This window comes from Centroberyx gerrardi, chromosome 16, assembly GCF_048128805.1.
Source record: "Centroberyx gerrardi isolate f3 chromosome 16, fCenGer3.hap1.cur.20231027, whole genome shotgun sequence".
NCBI classification, from domain to species: Eukaryota; Metazoa; Chordata; class Actinopteri; order Beryciformes; family Berycidae; genus Centroberyx; species Centroberyx gerrardi.
In genome coordinates, this window is record NC_136012.1 from 22,919,624 (window position 1) to 22,943,597 (window position 23,974).

The window sequence follows — 23,974 nt, forward strand, 5'->3', positions numbered from 1 at the left end:
CTGTTGATTACAAGACAGTATGACTTAACATGAATCAAACGTAATTCTCTTAGAAAGTTATAGCCTATTAGAAAATTGCCCGGCCACAGTTTGCACAAATGAACAGCTGCTGCTTTGATCCCAATAGCCACATGGACAAAAAATGGTGGAAATGCCTCCTATGTAACTTAGTAAATACACAGTTTGCATGCAGCTTTGCATTGGTTAAATTTAGCTATCAAAGATCCAGGTGCCATAATAAGAAACACAACAGATTTATTAGAAATGTCTCAGCGATTGGTATTTGACGTACTGTCCCTTTAATGAGGAGCCCGCCCACTGAGCATGTGACACAACCACAACAAGGAAGTTTGAATCGGCCTCAACGCTCATGAAACTACACAGTATTTCTCTACTGCGAATTATTTTGAGGAAACATTACATTTAATAGTCTACTCTGTATTAATTGGCAGACTTTGGGTGCTCAAGTGGCGTGAAAAACAGCAATGAATGCGACGCAACTATCCACAGCCGCACTGTAATGTTCCAGCAACTTAAGACAAAATGTTTACACCACTACTGATTTATATGTTGCTATTTCCCTTCGGGCATGCATCATTACCTCTCGTTATCAATACGTGGCCATTCAAGGATGCAACGGCTGCAGGTAGGCCCATAGTTAACAATGTATGTAACTATGAATCTAACTAGGTTTTCAATCATGTACCATCGTGAATCAAAGAGTCTGCAGGTTTTCATTCCAACCAGGCACAGATCAGATCAGCTGATTTCACTAGCTGGCTCCTCCTCTCTGGTTGAAGGTGAGCTAATTAGTGAACTCAGCTGGTGTAGTGATTGGTACACGACTGAAGGCCACTAATTTAGTGCATCTAATGTCAGATCACTACATGTTTACAAGAGGTTAATGCATTTAGTAGGCAGGCTGAGGCAGTGACTGATTTATTACAACGGTCATAACTTAAACATCTCATCGTCTGATTGATGGAGAAGCTTTCATTAATGAGATTTATATCACAGCTTTTCCCCCGAGGCAGGTATTAAAATTAAAAAGTAGCCTGTTATTTGTGGATAGCTATTTAAAAAAGTAGTGAGCTACCACTATTGATCAGTCTATGCAAATGGGTTTTCCCCTGGGGGCTTGTACAAGCAGCTGACAATAACAAGCTAATCTCTTGTGAAAACGAATTAATATTCCAAGTGAAAATGATAGAGATGCTGAAGTTGATTTCCAAGATTAAAGAACTGATTTATAGTTGAAGTGGATGTAGTCTTCAGTAGTTGTCTGCTGAAAATAGACTCTAATAGGGCTGCAACTAACAATTATTTTCATTTTCGTTTAATCTAGCTATTATTTTTTTAATTGATCGATTAATCATTTAGTCTATAAATGGCACAAATTATGACAAATGCTCATCACAAGTTACCAGAGCCCAAAATGATGTCTTAAAATTGCTTACTCAGTCTGACTAGCAGCCAAAAAAAAAAAACCCAAAGTATTAATTTTATAATGATCTGAAACAGAGAAAAAAGCAAGCAAATATTGGGATTTGTGAAGCTGTAACCAGCAAATGTTTGGTATTTTTTACTTGATAAATGCCTAAAACAATCAATCGCTTATCAAAACGATGTATGTATGGTGTGTAAAGCCCTTTGAGACTTGCTTGTGATAAAGGGCTATATAAATGAACAAGACTGGACCGGACTAGACAATTATAATCAATTTATATTCTGTTGATGGACTAATCAATTAATTGACTAACCGTCTCAGCACTAGACTCTAAAATAGATGTGAGAATGTGGTTGCAGGCTGGTGACAATGCCACCAGTTGGTAGTTTGATCCCTCTCCGCTCTGAGGGGATCTGTGACCAAATGTTAGTCGGCACACACTCCGTCTGTCAGAAATCCACTGCACTGGTCATCTTGTACATCAGCTGAACTTTTAACTCCTCTGCTCAAGTGGATATGTAGTTGGGCAAAGAGTTTTAATTTATTCACTGAGAAATCTCTTTTGATTGGCATGTGGCCTGTCTTAGTGTGTTGCAGTACAGTGTGTGATGTATTTCCATTACTTACACTACTTATTTAACAGAATTTAAAATAGATACTTTCCAGGAAATTACAGTATGAGATCACTTTGAAGTTGCTAGCATATATATTGCACAACACGCATTACTGTAATAAGCAATAAGCAGTTTACAGTATGTGTTTCTAATGTTCTCAAGGTTATGGGGGCAGCAGATAATTTGCTGTGGGAGATCTTTTGTGATTTCCGTGTGTTGTAATACAGGATGTTACAGTGTGTCTCCTACAATGTGTCATGAGTTTCTTACATTCAGGGCAGGGAACAAAGTTTTTGTCTGCAGGCTCAGTTCAACAGCTGCTTTCACTATTTTAACGAGTCAACTAGACATTTACAGTAAAGTATTTTAAAAAAATGGTTAGTTAGCTGCCACAAATATCTGGCAGAATATACATACATACAAACCATATAGCCAACATTTAGCATTTGGCTGGTGGTAATTTCCCCCCGGTGTGTACAGTGTCTGTTTCTTAGTGTTGTGGAAGAAAACTCAGGAGGAGAAAGTGGCAGTTTGACAGTTTATTCAGTTTGCAGTTTGGGAGCCAAGGAACTCAAAATCTGGATGATTAAACAGAGTTTTATAGTGTTGAATGTTCATGACCATGTCAATACAGATAGAATATAATAAAGCTATTGGTCAAAAGTATAAGGTCATATGAACAAGACTGAACAACCAAGAAGAAGACAAGTTAGACAGTTATTATTTTGTCAAGGCCACTTGGTCAGTGTTATCTATGAGATTTGGGCATTTGCACATTCCAGGCTCACAGTTGTGTGAGAAACACACAATATGTTACTTTAGAGTTTAATCTTATAATGGTGAAGCAGATTCAGTATTTTTGAGTTTTAGGAACTTAAGGTGTAAATATGGGTCAAAGGTTACATATTAAGTGAGCCAGTCAAAAGTTTGGACACACCTGATTGAACGTACTATGTTTTTCATTATCTTAAAGCTATTTTGATCTAAAGGCTTATTCTTACATTCTTGAAATTTGCTTCTTAGACAAATATAAATAGTGAAGTTGATGCCTTTTGTATGAATTTCTTTCCAAAGCCTTTGCCTTTCCATCAAGGCAAAGGGCGGCTACTTTAAAGTATCTAAAATATAAGATAGTTTTGATTTGTTTAACACTTTTTTTGGTCACTGCATAATTCCATTTGTGTTATTTCACAGTTTTGATGTCTTTACTATTATTCTACAATGTAGAAGAAAAATGTGGTTTGTCCAAACGTTTGACTGGTAGTTTAGGAATGTTGCTTGGTATTTTTCCATTTCTGCCTCATCAGTGTATGTACAGTATGTGTTTCAGTGTGTTTTCTTCTCCGCAGCATGGAGTGTCCTGCAGTCGGGCGGCTCGGTGTTGGATGCGGTGGAGAAAGGCTGCGCCCGCTGTCAGGCGGACCAGTGCGATGGCAGCGTGGGCTACGGCGGAAGCCCAGACGAGGCTGGAGAGACCACACTGGATGCCATGATCATGAACGGGTAAGCCTCATCCAAAATACAGATGTGCATGAGGTGGATGTCAGCCATCGAAATAAACTGGGTTGTTGCCACCAGCATAACAGGAAACATAGTAAAGATAAAGAATGTAATAATTCAAGAAATGCAGTATAAAGAAGCAGTAAAAAATAGGTAATAAGGAAAATTAATTGTTTCTTATACTGACATTTCACAGTCGTTACGTTTCCATCCAACTGTCAAGCCAATTTTAAGCAAACATTTGAAATGGGAAAAAAATAAAATGAGAATTTGGTGTGTTTCCATCAGCCGGGTTGAAGCCAATAACTAGGCTTCCTGAACGTAGCTATGTCAGAAAATACATCCAGAGGAAAAATGGAAATAATGGAAATGGTCTTTATGCTATGTCACTATGTAACACATTTCCATGGCTATTTATCAGAATTTCTTTATCACCAAAAAAAAAACATTCCCACCTCATGTGAGTGCATAAACTTCTGTTTTGATATTGAGGAAAATGTATTGAAATTAGATGTTTCCATTATGCTGATCTGATTCGATACCTCACAGTTCATTTAAATATACTTGATACTTGGATAGAAACCCAGCTAGTGACAACTCTGGACAACTGGCTAATTCACATATTGATGCTAAATCAGAGCTGGTCATAACACGTGCTGCACAGTGGTCAAATACATTTCTACACAGGTGCAAAGAATTTTTACATAATCTGTTGAATAGGATTCCAAAGTGTATTAGTCAAATCCTGTTATATTCTATGAAAATAAGCCATTAGACACACCTAAAGCCTACATGTTGATTGTTTTCATCTTTTTCCAGGAAGATTCACATTTATCTAAACTCCATTCCACATCAGTTATTCCGTCAAGTTGACTATAAATATAAAACTGTCACTGCTAGCCTACACAACTTAGATTTCTTGAGCTACAAAAGTGATGTACCAGAGACTTGTGTAGGAGGAGACAAGTTCTATTGATGTTATTGCTATTCCTGCCACAGATATAAAGCGTTAAAGGTCATAGTCATAGATTACTCACTTCCCCTTGCTAATAGTGTTTGGTAACTCAGCAGGGGAGTTTATTCAGTGTATTTTCTGTGAGCAGTGATAAGATGGAGGTGGGTGCGGTTGCAGACCTGAGAAGGATCAAGAACGCCATTGGAGTAGCGAGAGCTGTGATGGAGCGCACCGATCACACACTCCTAGTGGGAGAGTCGGGTACGGCAGGAATAATGTTTACAGTTGTGAAGGAGGAGGAAGGCTCTCATCCAGTATGCTTATGAGGTGCTGGCTGACAGGGATCAACTCATAAAAAGAGAACGGAAAGCCGCACACTCATCATCTGCTCCCAGGATACCATTTATTTTGAACCAACGTTTCGGCACAGTGTTTTCATCAGGGTTTGTCAGGTTTGTTAGTTCAAAATAAATGCTATCCTTGTAGCAGATGATGAGTGTGCGGCGTTCCATTCTCTTTTTAGGAATAATGTTCATGAAAATATTAATAAATGATTGTTACTATTGGAAGGGATACCTGTAGTTGCTAATTATTCTTCCAACACACATACATGAATTCAAAGTGCTGACCAACAGTGATCTTACAATTCTTTTTAGAGTTCTGTTTTAAATCCAGTTGGATAGAGCCGAATTATTCCAGTTTGAATGGAATGTAATGAAATAAGATTTTGAGTTGCGACCAGCAGCTAGAATAAGTCACTGTCAGTTGGTCTTGTCAGCTCTGTGCCTCTAAATGAATATATAGCCTAGAGTAGGCTAACCTTTTTATTGTGCCATGAGTTCAGTTTCCTGATTGAAGCCACAGCCTGAAACGAAAAAATTAGAGGGGAGAGACCAATTAAAATAATTACAATAAATCTGCATTCCGGTTGATGCATGGCTCACCTATAAATGAGGTAAATTACAAAACGCACTGAAGAAAAACACCTCAAACAATCTAAAGTCTGGCTGTGGCTGCTGCTGGTGGACTTTACATGGACGACCCCAGTGATGTGACCGCCACGCCACGGAGCCGGAACGCACGCACACACACACACACACACACACACACACACACACACACACACACACACACACACACACACACACACACACACACACACACACACCGCAGCCCGTGGACACCGGCCTTAATCCTTCTCAAAGCGCCAAGCTGGCCGCAGCTTATCACAAATTACACGCTTGTTAAAGGGATACTTTGACATTTGAATTTGAATTAGTTATTCTCTTCACCAGACACTCTTGTCACATTAGAGGAAAAAAATTGTAGGCACATATCTGCAAGAGCAGAATAAGCTTAAATTCCTAGATCTGACATTATAAGACACCAATAAGGGAGGAATGCATGTGTCAGAGCCATAGTGCTCTGATAATGACAGAATGATCATGTAAGAGACAAGTGCTTGGAAAGGAATCCGAATACAAGCTAAGGTGAGGAATAGAGGGGATTTTATTTTTTATTTTTTTTACATTTTCAATAGCTAAAAGTTGGAGTAAGAGGAAGATGAGAACACCTTGCTGCAAGCCATTTTTCGGAAACTGAAGGACAACGTAGAAACCTTTCTTTCCAGTATGAAAAGTGTCTTGTGAGGAAAATAACTTGAATTGAATGTTAAGGTATCCCAATGACAACTTCTTTTATTCCATTCCATTGAAACTGAAATCATTTGCCTCTCTTTCAGCCAAATTTAAAGCAGCACTATTGTGGCAATTTTTAAAGTCACTGTTATTCAGCAGTTTGCATTTATAGTATACATTTTGCATATGTGTGCACACATGCTGTATAAAGCAATAACAAAACACAAATACTAGCGATGTAAGGCTTGTCCTCCTTCACAAGCCTATATGAAATGAGACTGCCTCCTTTCCCACCTGTTTTCTGGAACAAGATGGACCTAGAATGTGTAAACTTGACCTGCTAGTATTATCTCTCTCTTTATAGCTTCTGTGTTTGCTGAAAACATGGGCTTCGTTGCAGAAGACCTGACTACCAACAAATCTATGAACATTTTCTCACAGTGGCTGAAGGGCAACTGCCAACCTAATTATCGAAAGGTGTGTTTTGGTTTTTTTTCCTCGCTTATTTTGTTCTGTGGCTACGGGCGTGCAACTTCTAAAAGATTAATATTAAGTGGGGAAATTGACAGGCATATTACAGTAGTTCATAAAAACTCAGCTTTTGTCTGAGAGGTGATGCCCTGCAGTGTTGGATGGTTGCTATTCTTGAAACCATTCCGTTCAGCTCCCAAATGATGTCTGAAAATTTACAGAATCAGATTGATTTTTTATTTTTTTTATTATAATTAAACCTTTATCTATCCAGGGAAGGTATGCATGTTTTTTCTTTTTTTTTTTCTTTTTTTATCACAGTTACACTATTACAGACATTCACGCCTGGGAGCTGTTGCAGACCTGAGAAGAATAAAACTAGAGTTAAGTAGTTGTGGATTTTCCCAGTTAGCACAGGGATTCAAGTTTGCAAACATCTGTTCACCAGTCCTCCTTGAGCCTTTAGTCCTACCTGTGCCACAGAATCACTTTATTTGTCAGGTACAATAAATGTACAGGAATTTGTCTAGATGGAGTTGGTGCAGAGAGGTATAGACACCTTTCAGTTTGACAGAAAAAACTGACACATGGTGCAAACCGTAACAGACATAATATAGATAATAGACTGTACAGTATCAGTCTCAATATATGGATTCAATATCTAAGTACTGTACATTTATACCAAAATGAGAGCAACAATCACCAGTCACGATCCTTAACAAGGTGTGCAACAATGGAATCAAGTGAGATTCACAGCTGTGCCCATTTAAATTGGCAGGAATATGTCATTATTCCCCTTTTACCTTGTAAAGCAATTATTCACCTGAAAGGCTTTGTTTTTTTTTTTATTGCAAATTGTTGCCGAGGTCACTGGAGAGCGATTTCACCCGTGTTCTTTATAATTAAAGGGAAAGTTTTCAAGGGTTTTACCTTCACCTTCATAAGATGGAATAACACAGGCATTGCTTTATGAATAATGCACCAACACTTTAATAAAACAGACTTGTTGATCCCAACTTGCTGTTATTGATGGCATGATGAAAGCCCTGTAGGAATGTAATGCAGACACAGCCTCAGCCAGTTTTGCTTGAAAAGGCTTTTATGTTTTAAGTTTAACTTTTAAGACTCCGAGTCCACATTTTAAATTAGTCTCGATATAACAATAACTTTTTTTTTTTTTTAAATCAATTTACTCGGAAAGTGGCCATATCTGAATTTTGTGTAAAGGGTTCAACAAAAATGCCAGGTTTCGTGACTGCTGTATTGGAACTCATAGTTTAAACTTTTCAACCTTAATTCCAGTTCCCTTTAACATCAAAGGAGCGGAAGGCGAGTGAATGAACTTTTCACATCTCCCAGCAGGTAGAGGTGGCACAGTCAGCCACACAGGAGCAGAGAAGAAGCCTTTGAGGTAGAGACAGGGAAACCTTTTTTTTTTTTATTTTTTCAATTACACTAAACTCATTTACATATACATCTTAGGCAGGTAGTGGAAGCGTTCTGTATCTTACTCAAGGATGCTTCGACAGGACGAATGGCTGCTAATAGACACACACAGGCTGTTGTAGGAATCAAATTTGTGACTTTTTGTTCACAAGATGGTTTCTCCAACTACTCGGCCACCACATTCACAACACTCATTGCATTTAACATCCATTGTTTTGGTTTTACTAGTCTGGAAACAGGATTTTGACTAGATTATACAAATATTAAGGTGCACTGCCCATCAAAATATCATCTAAATGGCATCTTTACTTTCCTATATACAGATTTGACATAATCCAAACTGCCACCGCCTCTGTAGTTTATTGTTGTGGTGTTTGCGTGGCGATGGCATTTAAATACCAAAGCACTTGGTGACAATAGTTTTGTTTCATCACATCGCGTCAAATTAAGGCAACTGTCTCTAGATCAACATTTGTCTTGGCTGGTGTGCTATGACATTAATTAAGTCCCAGGAGAATGGCACAAAGCAAACAATGATGCTGAAATTTTCTCTTGCTGTCAACAGAATGTGTTTCCAGATCCTTCCAAGTTCTGTGGACCCTACAAGCCCAGGGCGACACTGACACCGAGCCGGAGAGCACGACGCACTGATATACACTCCCATGACACCATAGGTAGGTTATAAATGAACGTAGAAGTATTGTACACAGTTTAGTATAAGATACAAACACATACAGCCCTAGTACAGGACTGATTCCCAGGCAGTTAGACGAATCTGCCCAACTGCCAGGTCGCTCCCTCCATAAATAAAATGCAATTACGAGGCCTTGCAACATGACTGGCAATAATGAAAATGCATTGCTGCCAAATAAATGACGAAAATGAATGTGAGCCTTAAATAATCCCCATAGGGAAGTTCTCTTTTCGCTTGCACAGGGTCATCGACAGAACAGAACAGCACCCATAGAGAAGACAGGGATTCAGTGTTTTGGTTTTGTTTTTTTTGTTTTTTTTATACTTTTGCATTAGTATGTCAATTGTCATTGCACCAGGAATGATTGCTATCGATGAAGATGGTCAGGTGGCAGCGGGTACGTCAACCAATGGAGCGAATCACAAAGTTCCAGGGTAAGTACGTCATGTCGATTTCACTTCCCAAAACAATCAGCTGTCACAATTTTATGACAACACTGTTTTTAATGAGTCAAAATACGGGAGCTTTGTAGGAAGCCTAATGGATAAGGGGACAGCAGTGTTTAAAGCACAAAAGATTTAGCTCTTTCAGAAACTTGGCTAACTGAAGAATCAGCATCTCTTCATTGTAACTTATTGTGTTTGTATTTTTTTGTTTAATTTTGTCTTAGTATAAGCCCATAGTTTTGTTTTGGGGGTGGGGGGGGGTTAATCTCACCTACACAATTTGTTTCTTGTCATTTTGTTTTTTTTCCTGTTTCATTACATTGTGCAAATAAACCTTAATTTAAAGCAAAAAATTGTTAGTACAAGCTGAAAGCCAATATGTGGCATTGATCTGTGTTTACTCCGTGGTTATGTTCCCGTCCTGCAGTCGTGTCGGGGATTCTCCTATTCCTGGAGCCGGGGCGTATGCAGACAGCTCAGCCGGCGGTGCCGCAGCTACTGGAAATGGAGACGTCATGATGCGCCTCCTGCCCAGGTACCAGGACCTCACCCACTGGGCCTCATGATGAAAGAGCTTAAAGCATAGTTTTAAGTTATTTTCAACCCGGGCCTTATTTTCTTTGTTTTTGCCATCATGACAATTGTGTTGAAAATGTCATCACTTAACTGTAGAGCGCTCATACCCCCAGGCTGCTGCTGTCCATTTCTTGTATTTACCCTACTATTATTGGACAAAAACCACGGATTTGCAAAAAGCTTGTTTTCAAGAACGTGGAAGAGTGCTTATTTTCTCACTGCTTCCCATGTATTTTGAAAATCATACACTGGGGCTTTAACAGATTCCAACAGCCCAAGGTCTTAACGGTAATGCAACACAAAACTAACAATATAAAATTTCAATTCAACTAACAAAAACACCAACATATTTTTTCGTCGTACCTCGACTATTGTAATTCCTTGTACACCTGCTTTATTCAGCAGAGTATATCCAGAATATTGTTAGTCCAAAAGTTTCTTCCACGCCTAAACAATGTGTGAAGATAGGTGTTGTAATAATATTTGTATAAGGATGGTTTCCTACCTTGGCTATTCATCAATCTGAACTTTTATAACAATGGTGCATTAAAAATTCCACAGCCAGATGCTTTGGCTGGGTAGTAAATTTATTCCTACCCCTCCCTGCACCCTAACCAGGGTTCATATCTCACCCCACACTTTGCCCCACCCTTAATAATAATAATAATACTAGGGCTTTTGCTTGACAGAGGCATTATGCTTAAAGCTGCAGAAAATATTGACATCTGTGACACCTGTGGTTTGAAACAGCCTATTTCTGGTGTGAGCCTCTAGATGCAAGTGCAACAGTGCCATTATGCTGAGAGGAGGTATGACTGTCGCCCCAAAAATGTCATTTGTACATTCCACAGAAGAGTTTAAATTTCACTAAAGCTTCTGTTTGTTTCCAGGCTGGGGAAAATGTGGCAGTCTCAAAAATTTATTTATCCAGGATAGTTTGCTGAGCACACACACTCTCCATTTTTTTTCCAGCAACACCCTGCTTCACATTCATACAATTACACACAATCACACCTGGGGGCTGCCTGTTACAACCGCGGTTTTCTGAATAGCTTCACTGGAGCAATTGGGAGTTCAGTTTTCTCAAGGGGACCTTGTTAGTAGTTGTTGACAGAGAAGAGTGTGTTCCTCGTTCACTCTCCCTGCTCAGAGTTTTCCCACCAATCCAGGGATTTGAACTAATGACCTCTGCCTCTGGAAGTGCTATTGTCACCCATGCTGTCACCCCATAGCAGCAACAGACTAACACTAGCGATGGGCCATTTCAGAAATACATGTGCCATGTTCGTTGGCATGACCAGTAGGGCTGAAAGATATTGGAAATTTGTTTTATAACTTAAAGAAAAGTGATTTTGTTAAAAAAAAAAAAAAAATAGATGTCACTATGCAGGATTTACTGAGTTTAAGTATGATGAAAAGTTTTCAAAAATATTGTACTTGCTTCTTGGACCAAAGATTACCTGGAGCTCTAAAACACCTTGTTTAGAAATCTGTTTTGGATGCCCCTCAGCAATTAATTGCAGCCTCTGCAGTTTGGAAATTATTCATATTGCAATTTCGATTTTATTTTCATTAATTGTTCAGCTCTAATGACCAGTTAGTGAGAAAACTTTATACTGCAGGTCCAAAAATCCCGAACCTTCCCTTTAAGGAGAGTCATGGGATGCATTCAAATTCAAACTAATTTGCTTGCTATCTTGTGTGGAAAAACCCACTTACATGGTACATCTCCTGTTAGAAGTATTAACCGAGGAACGGGGTTCCTACACATTTTCCATTTTTAAAATCCCATACTTTTCCAGAACTCAATTTTTAAACACTGCAGATTTGTCACTCATTGTTTCACGTTTGACCTTAGGCTAATGGAGTTAATGGCGCACACAGTGTCTGCGAGGAGCAAGCAATTTGCATTGTGGTGATGGTGAATTACTACAATTTCTCACCATTTCCTGACTTTGCATACTTGTCAAGACCTGGAAAGTGACAAAATCATCTTCCATACTTTCCGGACATGCTTGTGAACCCTGGAGTGAGGCTGTGGATACTGCCATGTTTTATCATATTTAATCAGTGCTTTATTGACATCATATTTATCTGCATATTTATCACATGCCATAAATGTAAGCACGTCCCCATCGTCTTTCTTAATCTTGGTTGGTGGCCTTTTAGTTTGCCTCATGTTCTGCATGTAATCCTGCCAACAGTTACTTGGCTGTGGAGCTGATGAGGGCCGGGGCAGATCCCTCGGCAGCCTGCAAGACGGCCATTTTCAGAATCAAGAGGCATTACCCAGAGTTCTTTGGAGCTGTCATCTGCGCAAACACAACAGGCCATTATGGTGAGTGTTTTGATTCACAAATACAAACTGTGCATTTTCTGCCAAAGATGCTAAGACACATGCCAGACTGGAATGATATATCATTCCAGTCTTGGTGTATGTATGTGTGTATGTATGTAAGTATGCATGTATGTGTATATGAAAAATTAAATAAAGGGTCTGGAGCCAGAGGGTCAAAGGTTTGAAGCCAGTAAAAACTAAACTTATCAACTTGATGTCCAAAATCTTAACCAGACTATTAGACCCCATTTACACCTGGTATTAAAATGTGATCTGTAGAAGTCTATCTGCATAAGGAAAAATGCATGTTATTGCAAGGTGTAAATGTAAACAACGCAGTGCCATCAGATCTGACAGGTATAGATGCAATCCCTACAGTGTATTTGCATTTGTGAGCAAGTACCACCCATGAGGAGAAACGTCATATCTCACTATTAAGTTTGTCATCTACTCAGCCTCACTGAAGCACTCTATCATGATCCACGCCCAGCAGTAATCGCTCATTTCCTTCATCCACAGTGAAGGAGTCACTGTAGTTTAATTCACAGCAGCTGCAAAGTCTGCAAACACTGTTGCAGCAAAAACGATCCTTCGCCGTTTCTGTTGCCTCAGATGAAAGAGTCGTAAAAAAAACAAAACCTCAAATGAAAAGTAAATTCAGGCTGTTCAGTATCATGTCTAATGATACTGAACACCCGCTGTTTGTTTTTGTTGACAATACCACCTCCCCACCTACTGCCTGCTTTGCATAGTGCATGCAAAAAATTAGATCCGATTACAATGCAGACAAAATCCACAAACACATAGGCTAAATACTAGTTGTAATGGAAGGAAGAGGTCATATTGATCATTATCCGGATACAGATCACATTTTCATACCAGGTGTAATTGGAGCTTTAATGAGAAGGGAATATGTATTTTGGTTCTCCAGCTGACTCCCAGGCGCTCATATAGGAGTCATATTTTATTTTTTTTCTTTAATCTCCCAAGGTGCGGCCTGTAACAAACTCCCTGGCTTTTCCCAGTTCCACTACATGGTGTCAGACTCCCAGTCGAACACGCCACTCCTGAAATCTGTGGACTGCTTTTAAATTGCTTTGTAGTATCGATTATGTTAATTGATACTATTGTGTGCTTCTCTATTGTATAAATGAATTATCAGTCTTTATACTGTATTTTTTTAATGCCTATTGTAGTGGAAATTATATTATACCATTCTGTTTCTCTATGCATGAAGCACTGTCTTATTTCTATGTTGTCTGCTCTCAGTACATTTCCACTGGCTTGAGACAATGGCTACTGTGTGAAGATGACCCTGGGAACGCTAGCCCGTTTATCTTTGTTTTGCACAGATGTACCCAAATCGTAGAATGTTTCAAGTATAAGAATGTGCCAGACTTCTCATGACTCAGCTGTTTCTACTACATGATTATAAGAAGGGTGGACAAAGCTCATTGCTTCGCTCTTTGTCTCACACACTTGCTGGGTGAGCATTGCGCCTTGCCTGCAGACAATAAAGATATCAGGACAACTTCTCATCTCCAAGTCTCTTTATTACAGAAAACTCCCACCACACCTATGATTTTGGTTCCAATTTCTTAATAAATTTTAATGATCAAGCCAAGATTACAATTTGAAATTTGAATTGACACTGCTCTCACTGACATGTTTAGATCCTTTAATACACATTTATTACACATTTCTCTCATGATAACATTGAAAAATGGAGGTACTTAGTTAAAATATTGTTTTCCACAGAGACAGATGAGACAACAAACATAAATTTAAATGTACACTTGGATGGGTACAAAACTGTATCAGTTTTCATCAGGGCAAATTAACAAGTACCTGGGCATTTCACATTCAAAATGTGTGACTTGGAGGTTGTAAATGCCTGAACTTGTTGAATAATTAGATAAGTCTGATAGATACTTGATAACCTTCTATAAGTATGTAGTTCTGTGCAAATCTGGGTATGTGTGGAAGATAATGAAAAATACTCAGTGTCTGTTTGTCCATATCTATCCTCACATGAACATGTAGGCATCAGGGTTTGATTTCAAAACGGTGCATTTTTAAAACAAATCTCAACAGCCAGGAAGGATGGACACCCCTGGCCCATTCTGTGCCCACTGGAAAAAGTCACACTGTTTACCCTTTGTAAAGCTGCAGACATAAAAATTGCGGCCGTTGTTCGGTCCCAGTTTTAGAACCGTCCTCATTAGACAGCGTTTCCCATGGTGACACACAGGGAAGTGCAAATCTGCCCACTGCCAACAGAAAAAAAAAAAAAGTCAGGATTTATCAATTTAGTTGTAAACTTTCATTTCAGTCGTTGGATTTTGATGCAAGTACATTACAGTGTATGAAATGTCTCCACTCAAGATATATTTTTGAAACGTTCATTACAGTTAATCATTTTCCAGACCACATAATGCCATAGAGATGTTGTGTAGCTTTCCATTTTCACCTCAAAGAAGTTGCACTTGGTCTCTCTGGGGAGGGAGCAGACGTAGAACTGCCGTCCCTTATTCTCCCCCTCCTTGTGGACCACTCTGAGGACAGCTGGACGACCATGGGACGCACAACAAGGGGCGCTGGGACTGGGAGAAGTGGAGGAGCCGCCGTTTGTCGGTTTGATTTGCCGTGAACTGACAGAATTGAAGAAACGGTCTCATTAGTTTGAAATAGATTGAAAATAAAAACACAGGAATGACTGTCATATCGACCCTTATTAACAAGCAAACAACCTTTCTTCAAAGTATGTGAAGATATGTGTTGGTAATAATCTTAGAGTATGTGGATGGTTTCCTACAATGGCTATTCATCAATCTGAGCTTTTCTAACAATGGTGCATTAAAAATTCCACAGCCAGATGCTTTTTCATCCCACTTATCTCCCTCAAGTTGCAAAAACTTCTCTTATTATAAACTTTTATTCATGAATCGCCAAGCGAGGAATCCACTCACCCGGAGTAGGGGGTTCCATTTTGAGCATTGTTACTGGGAAAGGGACTGTGATCAATTCTCATTTTCTTGGATGGGTGACTGTAGGAGGCCAGTGATTCCCCATTGGAGAGCTCGGCACTTTGCTTCTGCCAGCCACCAGAGGCATAATTGGGGCTTGTTGTCCCTTGGCAGACGCTGTATTTATATAAACCTCTCTCTGGCGCCAAGGAATTCAAATGACTGCCGACTGGGGAGAGTGGGAAGTTTACATGCCTTGGCTTCTTGCTCAAGTCGGAGAAAACAAGGGTGGAAGTCCCGAATGCAGACCTCCAGTTGACTTTGAGCTCCTCTTGTGGTTTGCTGAAGGCATTGCAGGGGTATTTAATCAAATCTGTGGTGAAGGGTGACGCTTCAGTAATGTCGTCTTTGTGGACTGTGGATAGGGAGGCACAATGAGACACTCAATTTCATATCCAGCAGCCCCAGCTTATTCTAATGCATTGCCTAGTCTCATAAAATCCAAGTTGTTGTTAGGTTTAAATGGTTAGCTTGCCATAAAACTCACCAATAAGCAGCAAACTGCTGTGCAGTGTAGTCAAATAAAATGTGTCACACAATCTGTTCTGCTGACGATGCCTTCATGCAAAATTCTGTGTGCCCACATAACACAACTTTGAAAGCAAGATGTTTTCATTTACGGTGAACTGCAATGCCCTACATCAGAGTCATACTAGGTGGGGATGTGAATGAATAAAACTCACCTCTCCCTCAACAACTACCAACAAACAAATACCACTGCTCTTGAATTTCCCCGGATAAATAAAGGCTGAAAATAAATAAATAAATATATATATAAATAAAAGACCATAGGTTAGTGGCCATTGTGCATTTGCAAATTAATTAAGCGAGTGTTCACACCAAGTATGTTTGCAGTGTATATTCCTTTAGTTAATTACCTCCGTCAAGGATGTTATGTTTTCAGTGCCGTTTGTTTGTTTGTCTGTTTTTCAGCAGGATTACGGAAAAACTACTGACCTGATTTTCATGAAACTTCATGGAAGGGTGTAGCATGGGCCAAGGAAGAACCCATTAAATTTTGGAGCGGATCCGTATATTGGTTGCGCTTGCACATTTGCATATCATAGAAGACTGGACTATTGGCCTTGGCGGAGGTCTGCACTCTCCGAGTGCCCTTCTAGTTTTGTTTTTGGCCAGGTGAGAACAAGGTCATTCAAACTCAGGTGTCACCAAATAACCGCACAGAGATGCCTGAAAATGCAGGTCTCAGTCTTCTTCCAAGAGAACTATGGTGTGGTTCGTTATTGAGTGAGAATATAATCTGAACCCACTGCAGGAAATGACCCCAAAATGCAAGGTTTTATGGGTATAAGGAGACATAGTATAACAAAATGAACCGAGGGCAAACTGCAGTTGAGTGATGCTCATATTCAGCCATTCATTCAGCTTTTGTTGACAAGCCCTGGTTAATTTGTAATTGGGTTGTGTGAACCCGGACAAACCAAATACAAAGTAAAGGTTTCCACTCTGGTTTGGACCCAAAGAAGACAAAATGTAGGTGTGATCAAACCCTAAACCCTTTCTCTCCAACATTAGAACACTGCTGCTATAATGCATCTCATGATAGTCAGAGGCAAAAGACCAACTGACAGACACACACTCGTTACTCTCTCACACACACATACAGAGAAGACAGAGTGCCAGATTGTAGTGTCACTCGGACAGTTTGTAGTTTAATGCCTTGCTCAGAAGTACTTTAGCAACAATGGCCGCTGTAGAAGCGTCACTCAGCCAACCAGCAATACTGCAGCCACTATCTTGTATCTCTAATCTCAAGGGCATACTGCCACCCCATTAAATCCACTGACTGTAAACGCAGAACATTTCACTCACCCTCAGGTCTTGGAGTGAGGCAGGCATCACAGGCTTTTGCTGCTGGCTGGTTGATGAGCGTGCAGAGTTGACAGGCCCATTCCTCTTCCTCCCTCTTAGCCACATGATCATTGGTTCCTTCCTTGTAGGCCCAGCCAATCAGACTGTTCCTGACTGGGAGCTTACTGGATGTAGGAAAACACGAGAGGACGACAACAGTGATTCACACGGTCATAATAAACCTTTGCCTCTAGAACAGGCGATGAGATGATGGAAGTGTAACCATGAAGCAGACATTATCTAAAATAAATATATGCAGTAGAGGAACCACATGCATTGCAGCAGGAATATTTTTACTATATAAAAACAAAATTCAAGCTCCCCTGAATTATGTTTAAACACACACACAGATTACTCTGACAACTTGACACATATACACTTATGATGTCGAATGTGGAAGTGCAACGCCAACTTACTCTTCATTTTAGATATTAGACTTTTGGAAAAGAGCAGACTCTCCCATATAATGGGAATTCAATTTACATTACATTAACATTTTAGGTATTTAGCTGAGGCTCTTCTCCACAGCTACTTACAATGAGTGCAAAAGTAAACTTCAATTCCTAGATCATCAACATTACAAGCAACTACTCATCGTAACTGCAAGTGTGAAAATTGGCAATAAATATAACAAATATTCGTGACTCCATAGAAAATATCAGGGCAAATAAATAAGCCAGGGAGAAACAAGGTTTTCTTAAACTACACAAGCATTTTCAGTGCAAGTAGAGGATAAAGATATGGGAGAAGGCACTGTGATTCATTCAGTTGCTCCAAGGCTACATGTTAGCATTATGACATGAAGCTAGACTATGTTTGACAAGGAGGCAAAGCTGAAGGGCCAATAGTCATGGAGGAGGAGAGTAGCATCGGATTTCAGGAAACTTTTCTCACAGATTGCTTTATCAGCTGTGTAACGCGCTGTAAGGGCTTTAGGCTCTAACCCCTCGCAAAGCTTTGCTCAAACACAACCCAGGAGGCGCTGAGCCCGTGCCCTGTCTGGCAAACACGGCCTTATATGCACATTATTTCCCCCCATAACACTTCCCACTCCCTGCCAAGCCCATCTGCCCACAAAGATGGCCTGTCTAATTTTGCACGGTTTGTTTAAAAGGCTTTAGAACTTTCCGCGAGGACTGGATTTTGAAAAACGATAGCTATCGTTACGGTGTTGACTTTTGGTATTTGGTAGTGTTGATATATCAAAATGTATTAAAAATTCTAGTCAACAAGCTGCAAAATGTTGTAGTGTTACAAATGGATCTCAGGTTTTCTACTATCAGTACTGAATAGTGAGATATGCATTAATTTTACCAACAAAAGGCATTGCTTTAGGCTCATATCTTACTTTAAGTACTGGTATCAAACAATTTCCAACAACACCCAGACCGACCTTCAGCGGACCAATGCTAACTAAGGAAGCAAGACGATACGGTTTCAGTCACAGTGCCAGAGATCCACGAGGGTTTGTACCTGAGGTCTACTTCAGCAGGGTCTCCCCTCTGACAGCGGTCGCAGAAGTAAGTCATCCTGCCGTTGTCTCCAAGGCGACAGACGGTGATGACGCCGGGGCACTGGCCGCACCGGGGACGCTTGTAGACTTTGTAATGTTTGTAGAGAGGAGAGCCGGATTTACGACACTGATGGAGAAGGAGAGGGTGGACAAGAGTGAATATAAAGATGAGGATAAAGACAACAGACAAAGAACTTGACCTTTTCTGCCGGGCTCTTACTTGTTTACCGTCTTGTCTATTATACATGGAGATGGAAAACAGGAATATTTGTTACATCTATTGTCGAGGCACTGGGGCTTTGACCTCTGTACTCCCTTCTACTGTTTGTTTTTAATGTTGGCAATCTTGGAAATTTAAGTTAATTCTACTGTTGTGAGTCAATCTGAATGAGGTTTCAGCTAAATAACTAAAATCTAAATGTGTATTTATCTTAATGCACACATACGGGTGTATAAGAGACTAGTTTTTAGCGCATAGATGTTGTTGCTACTGATGTACAAATGCCCAACCTTATAAAACAGGAGAGTGAAGTCACGCGTCATCTTCACCAAGTGGTGGATCTGCTCGTCTGTCAGCTGCTGAACCTGAAAATGAAGCGGCACAGTTAGTTACAGTTCAAGTAAACCTTATTTGTATAGCTCTTCTTTTTCAAAACAGAGTTAAAAAGTGCTTTACAGCCAGCAAATCAATAATACAAGTATATAAAAAATGCCAGACATGGATTAAAAACTGGATAAAAATAATCCAATAAAGAATATATATAAAAGCCACTTGAAGCCCAGACAGCAAAGGCCTGGGTGAAAAGATGCGAGACACACAAACACACACCACTTGTAGCTCTTCATGGTGATCCTAATATAACCTGCTGTAGTGACACCTAGGGGCTCGATAATGGAGAAAAAGCTTCAAGATTCAGTGGTCCCTGAAGAAGAGGGGGCCAGAAATCTTAGATTAATAGTGTTTTGGTATGGTGCTGTGGTTTCATATATACCCAATGTTCTGTGGCCTTGCACCCTGTCTAACACTTCGTCAAGAGGACCAGACATCCTAGCAGAGTCGCTGGAAATAGCGGATATGTCGGAATATTTGTGCTGGAAAGTGAGTGTCCCTCATTAGTAGTGGATAAGTCACTCTGTTGCGATGTAAATTATAGCAACTGTGTTAAAGAGCGCTGAATTCAATACTTGGATGCCTCAAGGACTGCAATATCAGCTCCAAAATGATTATTTTCTTCCATGCTTTTCTTTGCTGAAAAGGTAGAAAGGTATTTTCTGTGTAACGTTTGTGCATGCTATCTGATTTTCTAGATTAGAATTCATTCAACTGATATCCGCAATAAAAATGCTCATAAATCAGAGGAAAAAAACTTCTGAGTCTCAATAAAGACAATATATATATATATATATATATTTATAGAAATAACAGATAAAAGTCCTCATTGTATTGTCTGATGCACTGCATTAGTGCAAACTGCACCCAGAGAAATGCCCATTTGAGCCGCAATGCGCTTGTTTGTGTGTGTTTTCTTCCCTCTTTACTGTAATGCATCAGTCAATAAAATAGTCTTTAACTTTTCTATGAGAAGGTGTGCCTGGAATTTTTTTTACTCTTTTTTTTTTGTTCTCCTGCTGAACACAATCCATCATCTTTGCCGTACCTTCACGGCTGGGTGGAGGCCGGAGTCAAACAGGGCTTCGTTTTTAATGATGTTGCCGACTCCCGGCAGGACGGCCTGGTCGAGGAGGACGTCACAGAGCATCCTGCCACCTTGCCTCCTCGTCGCCTCCTCAGCGCGGGGGAAGCTGAACTTAGAGGAGCACACATCCAAACTCTCCATTGCCCTCACCCTCTGCTCACAGTCCTCCGTCAGCCTGCAAGCAAACATTTTTCAAGCACTGGGCGAAGCTAGGAAACATATGGCTGCTCTTCCTGCAAGTGTGCCACCAGGTCAACCGGTGCGTTAGTGCAGTTATATATTTTATGATTTATTTTTATATATTCCATTCCGTTTTTATGATGTGGGGCAGCATAGGTGAAATGCGTTCAGCCAGTAAAATAAATATCTGTCTGGACACGGAAGAATAGCCTACATCGGGACAAATGTCTCGCTAAAATGTTTCCTTTTCCATGCAACAATACCCGCTGCTTTCAGACACGAGCCCTAATGTAGGACACACTCAGTGAATGAGACTCATCCCCCAAGGTGAACTTGTGTCATTTCAATCTATCTAGGCTAGGCTAGCGTCCCCGTTACCTTATTTCCACAGCGCTGTCGAAGAAGCAGACAATGTCGTTAGTCAGGTGGATTTCCAGCGCTGGGACGGAGCCTTTCCTGTCCTTCCTCTCTGAAGGGTTTATACGCATTGATCCGTTCATGCCGAAGTGGACTCTGCAGGATGTAAGCATGAAAGACAGAAAGAAAGATTTAATTTGAAGACATTATTACTGTATTAGTAGAAGGCTTGTGGCCTGGTGGTTGGAGAGACCATCTTGTAACAGAAACGTCACAGGCTTCATCCATACAGTATCCAGTGAATCAGAATCAGATTTATTTTCGCCAGGTACATTTTCACATACTAGGAATTTGACTGCAGTGCAATATACAGGCATTTAGACAGACAAACAAGTAGCAATCAAGCTTTACAAATTGAATTTAAATATCAAATATCAGAGACAAAGAAGAAAAGAAAGAAGAGATTCCATCAACATCAACAGCCATGTGACCTGTCAAACAAACATCAAACTATCAGCTGAATGTCTAAAATGTAAACTTAACATGAAATGAGTTAACTTTAGCAGACAGATCTAACTATTTCCCAGGCTAATCAAAAACCTAGGTGACTTTTAGTTAGAAAATAAAGAGTGCCTGAGTGTAACTAACTTACTTTACCTTAAAGCTCTTGGACCAAAGTACATGAAGAGCTCCTTCCCCAGGGTTTCAACACCAGTGTATTGACATCCATGAAAAACACGGAATGTATTTCCCTCTGTGTTGTTTCTCTGTGAGCAGACAGACATTGGTTAGCATGCAGCTGGCTAGCATGCAGCTGGCTAGCATACAGCTGGTTAGCATGCAGCTGGCTAGCATGACAAGGATAGCAGTGTAGTTACTTTCTCTCTCACACACAATTTGTTGCATTAACAGAACGGTTGGCAGCTAATGTACGCTATATTGCGGGCGTTTATTGGCAATTTCGTGAGGTTAACGAACCAGCGAAGCTAATTTTCTTTAGTGTTAGTGAACATGTTACAACTTACTGTGTTCGACGTTGTCAAACTGCCCCTGATCTCTTTCAATTTCTGTCCTTTCTGGACTTTTGAACGGATTTTCTCTCCGTTTAACGTGCATCCCGGGCCTTCAACCATTTTCGTGTTCAATTAAAACAAATCCCAGTCGGTTAACCGGATTGTAGCTGTCCAGCAGTTTGCGTTAAACACTGTCTTGAAGTGAGCATGGGAGTAATATATAGGAAGAGAGAGGTTACCAAACAAACATTCCCCGCCACATGATTCAAAGCTGCGCAGGCGCGGTGCGATTTGTACCCGGAAGTAGGCGTCGAATGAAAATATTGGATTAACCTATTTATCTTATTTCTCTAGGCTCCTTACTGGAAAAATGCGGTCCAAAGACATCATTCAATCAACTCACATATAATAATGATATCATATCACAGATAGTTTGCAAGATATAAAAATAAATCAAGGTGGATCCATAGATACAATTTAAATTGGTGCTTAAAATAAAAAAAAACGTATTTTTTTTCTCAAATGTTATTTATTGAAAAATATAACACAAACATATGATACTCAACTCAGATGCTGTATTAATATCCCAATAAGATGTTCCCACAGCACCAAATAAAGCACAAGGGTCAGTCATGTCATTGTTTGGGAGCTTTATTTATTTATTTATTTATTTTTAGGTACGGTAGTTAGGTCTACTTAGTTATTCATTCATTCATTCATTCATTCATTTATTCTCCAAGTCGCTCTATTAAAAAAATGCAGTGCAGAAAATATGACACCATAATAAATTGCAGGGGATCAAAAGATATAATTTCAATTGTTGCCTTATTTACACTGCTACCTGTACATGCTGAGCAGACTTTCCCTAATCTGCACATCCATCAGCTCCTTCATCTCCTTCACCAAATGAAATAACATAATCATTACAGCCTGTGCAGTAATGACACAATAACCTTTAAAGCTAATTTCTGGGTGCCAGCTGCTCTCAACTCTATTGTCATCACTTTTGAGTACTCAAATCTCTGATATCATAAAATATCTGGCACACTGACTAATTATGGTGTATCATGTTGCAGGTTTATTTTGAAGCTCACTCCGAACTGTTGTGCGACAGTTCCCTCTACTGGAAGGCTTTGGCTTGTTACCAGAAAAAAATTGAAATGGCCCATCCAGGTTTTGTAGAGTGCCATAAAGTCCTAATGTGACCAATCACCATAAAACCAGGCTCAAGGAGAGTCTCACTTTTCAGGAGACTCATTTACAATAGAAAAAGTGTGATCAAAATGCCCTTTTAAGATTCCATAATTAATAATTCAAACAAAATAATATATTGACCCCTATTATGCAACATGCCATTTACAGCTCCATGTACAAACATCAATAATCAGAAAAAACAACAGCAAAAAAAGGCCCACAATGTACCCTTTTTTTCATGTTGGGTCAAAATATTGAGAGCCATTCGAAAAGTATTCGGTCTATCAGCATTGCAAAAATATATTATAGGGATTTTAGCCTTTTGTATGCAAAACGTTGATAAAGTGTAATACAGTTACTGTAGTCTTGGACTATGATTGTTGATTCTGTAATTCCAATATCTTATGCCAAGTTCATTTTTCATAGATTTGACAGATGCAGACATTATAATCTACAGCAATGGCTCTCAATGGGGAGGTCCGGGGGTTCCAGGGGGTCCCCAGCAAATTGATGAATTGTTAAACTTCACCATTATTTCATTTACAAGAAGTTATGCGGAAGAATGATTATTTTGATCGTAGTTTAACTGTTATCTCTCTACCTACAATACAGATAGTCATGGAATTCTGGACAAAATCATATCTAACAATAAAAATATTCTCAGATTTGGGTCAGACAGAAAAAATCTCATCAAATGAGGGTCTGTGGCTCTAATGTGGACTAAATTAGGGGTCCTTGATATGAAAAAGGTTAAGAATCACTGATCTACATCTATTACCCATGGGTGTTTGAGGTGAGTGGATTTTTTTTTACCTTCCACTTGAGGGCGCTGTAGCATCAGTTTTGGACCTGCAGCTCACACAGCTACATGTGTCTGTGATGCAACTGGATGTGTAATATTAGATGGATGTGGGCCATAATGATGTAGTGGCTAGAATACTGATTAAATTAGGATTTTTTTGTCACTGATCCACACATAATATCAAAATGTCATTTAT

At 39.7% G+C, this 23,974-nt stretch overlaps 2 protein-coding genes across 3 annotated transcripts; one reads left to right on the plus strand and one right to left on the minus strand.

Annotated features, from left to right (window-relative positions):
* Positions 1 to 344: 344 nt before the first annotated feature.
* Positions 345 to 13,647, plus strand: aga (aspartylglucosaminidase). Of its 2 annotated transcripts, none has more exons than XM_078289046.1 (9): positions 345 to 646; positions 3,411 to 3,564; positions 4,647 to 4,777; positions 6,518 to 6,630; positions 8,636 to 8,744; positions 9,123 to 9,198; positions 9,638 to 9,745; positions 11,991 to 12,124; positions 13,115 to 13,647. In XM_078289046.1, exons 1-9 carry the CDS (start codon positions 544 to 546, stop codon positions 13,213 to 13,215), a joined length of 1,029 nt encoding a protein of 342 aa, XP_078145172.1. In that variant the 5' UTR covers positions 345 to 543; the 3' UTR covers positions 13,216 to 13,647. The 2 variants fall into 2 exon arrangements, with proteins under 2 accessions (XP_078145172.1, XP_071765329.2); XM_071909228.2 differs by having other exon boundaries at positions 4,665 to 4,777.
* A 174-nt stretch (positions 13,648 to 13,821) lies between these two features.
* neil3 (nei-like DNA glycosylase 3) lies at positions 13,822 to 21,932 on the minus strand. Its single transcript, XM_071909231.2, has 10 exons — positions 21,795 to 21,932; positions 21,427 to 21,536; positions 20,791 to 20,925; positions 20,194 to 20,407; positions 19,046 to 19,120; positions 18,496 to 18,662; positions 16,984 to 17,147; positions 15,094 to 15,505; positions 14,595 to 14,775; positions 13,822 to 14,394 (listed from the first exon to the last, which is right to left on the minus strand). Exons 1-10 carry the CDS (start codon positions 21,900 to 21,902, stop codon positions 14,212 to 14,214), a joined length of 1,749 nt encoding a protein of 582 aa, XP_071765332.1. The 5' UTR covers positions 21,903 to 21,932; the 3' UTR covers positions 13,822 to 14,211.
* Between the last annotated feature and the right edge of the window lie 2,042 nt (positions 21,933 to 23,974).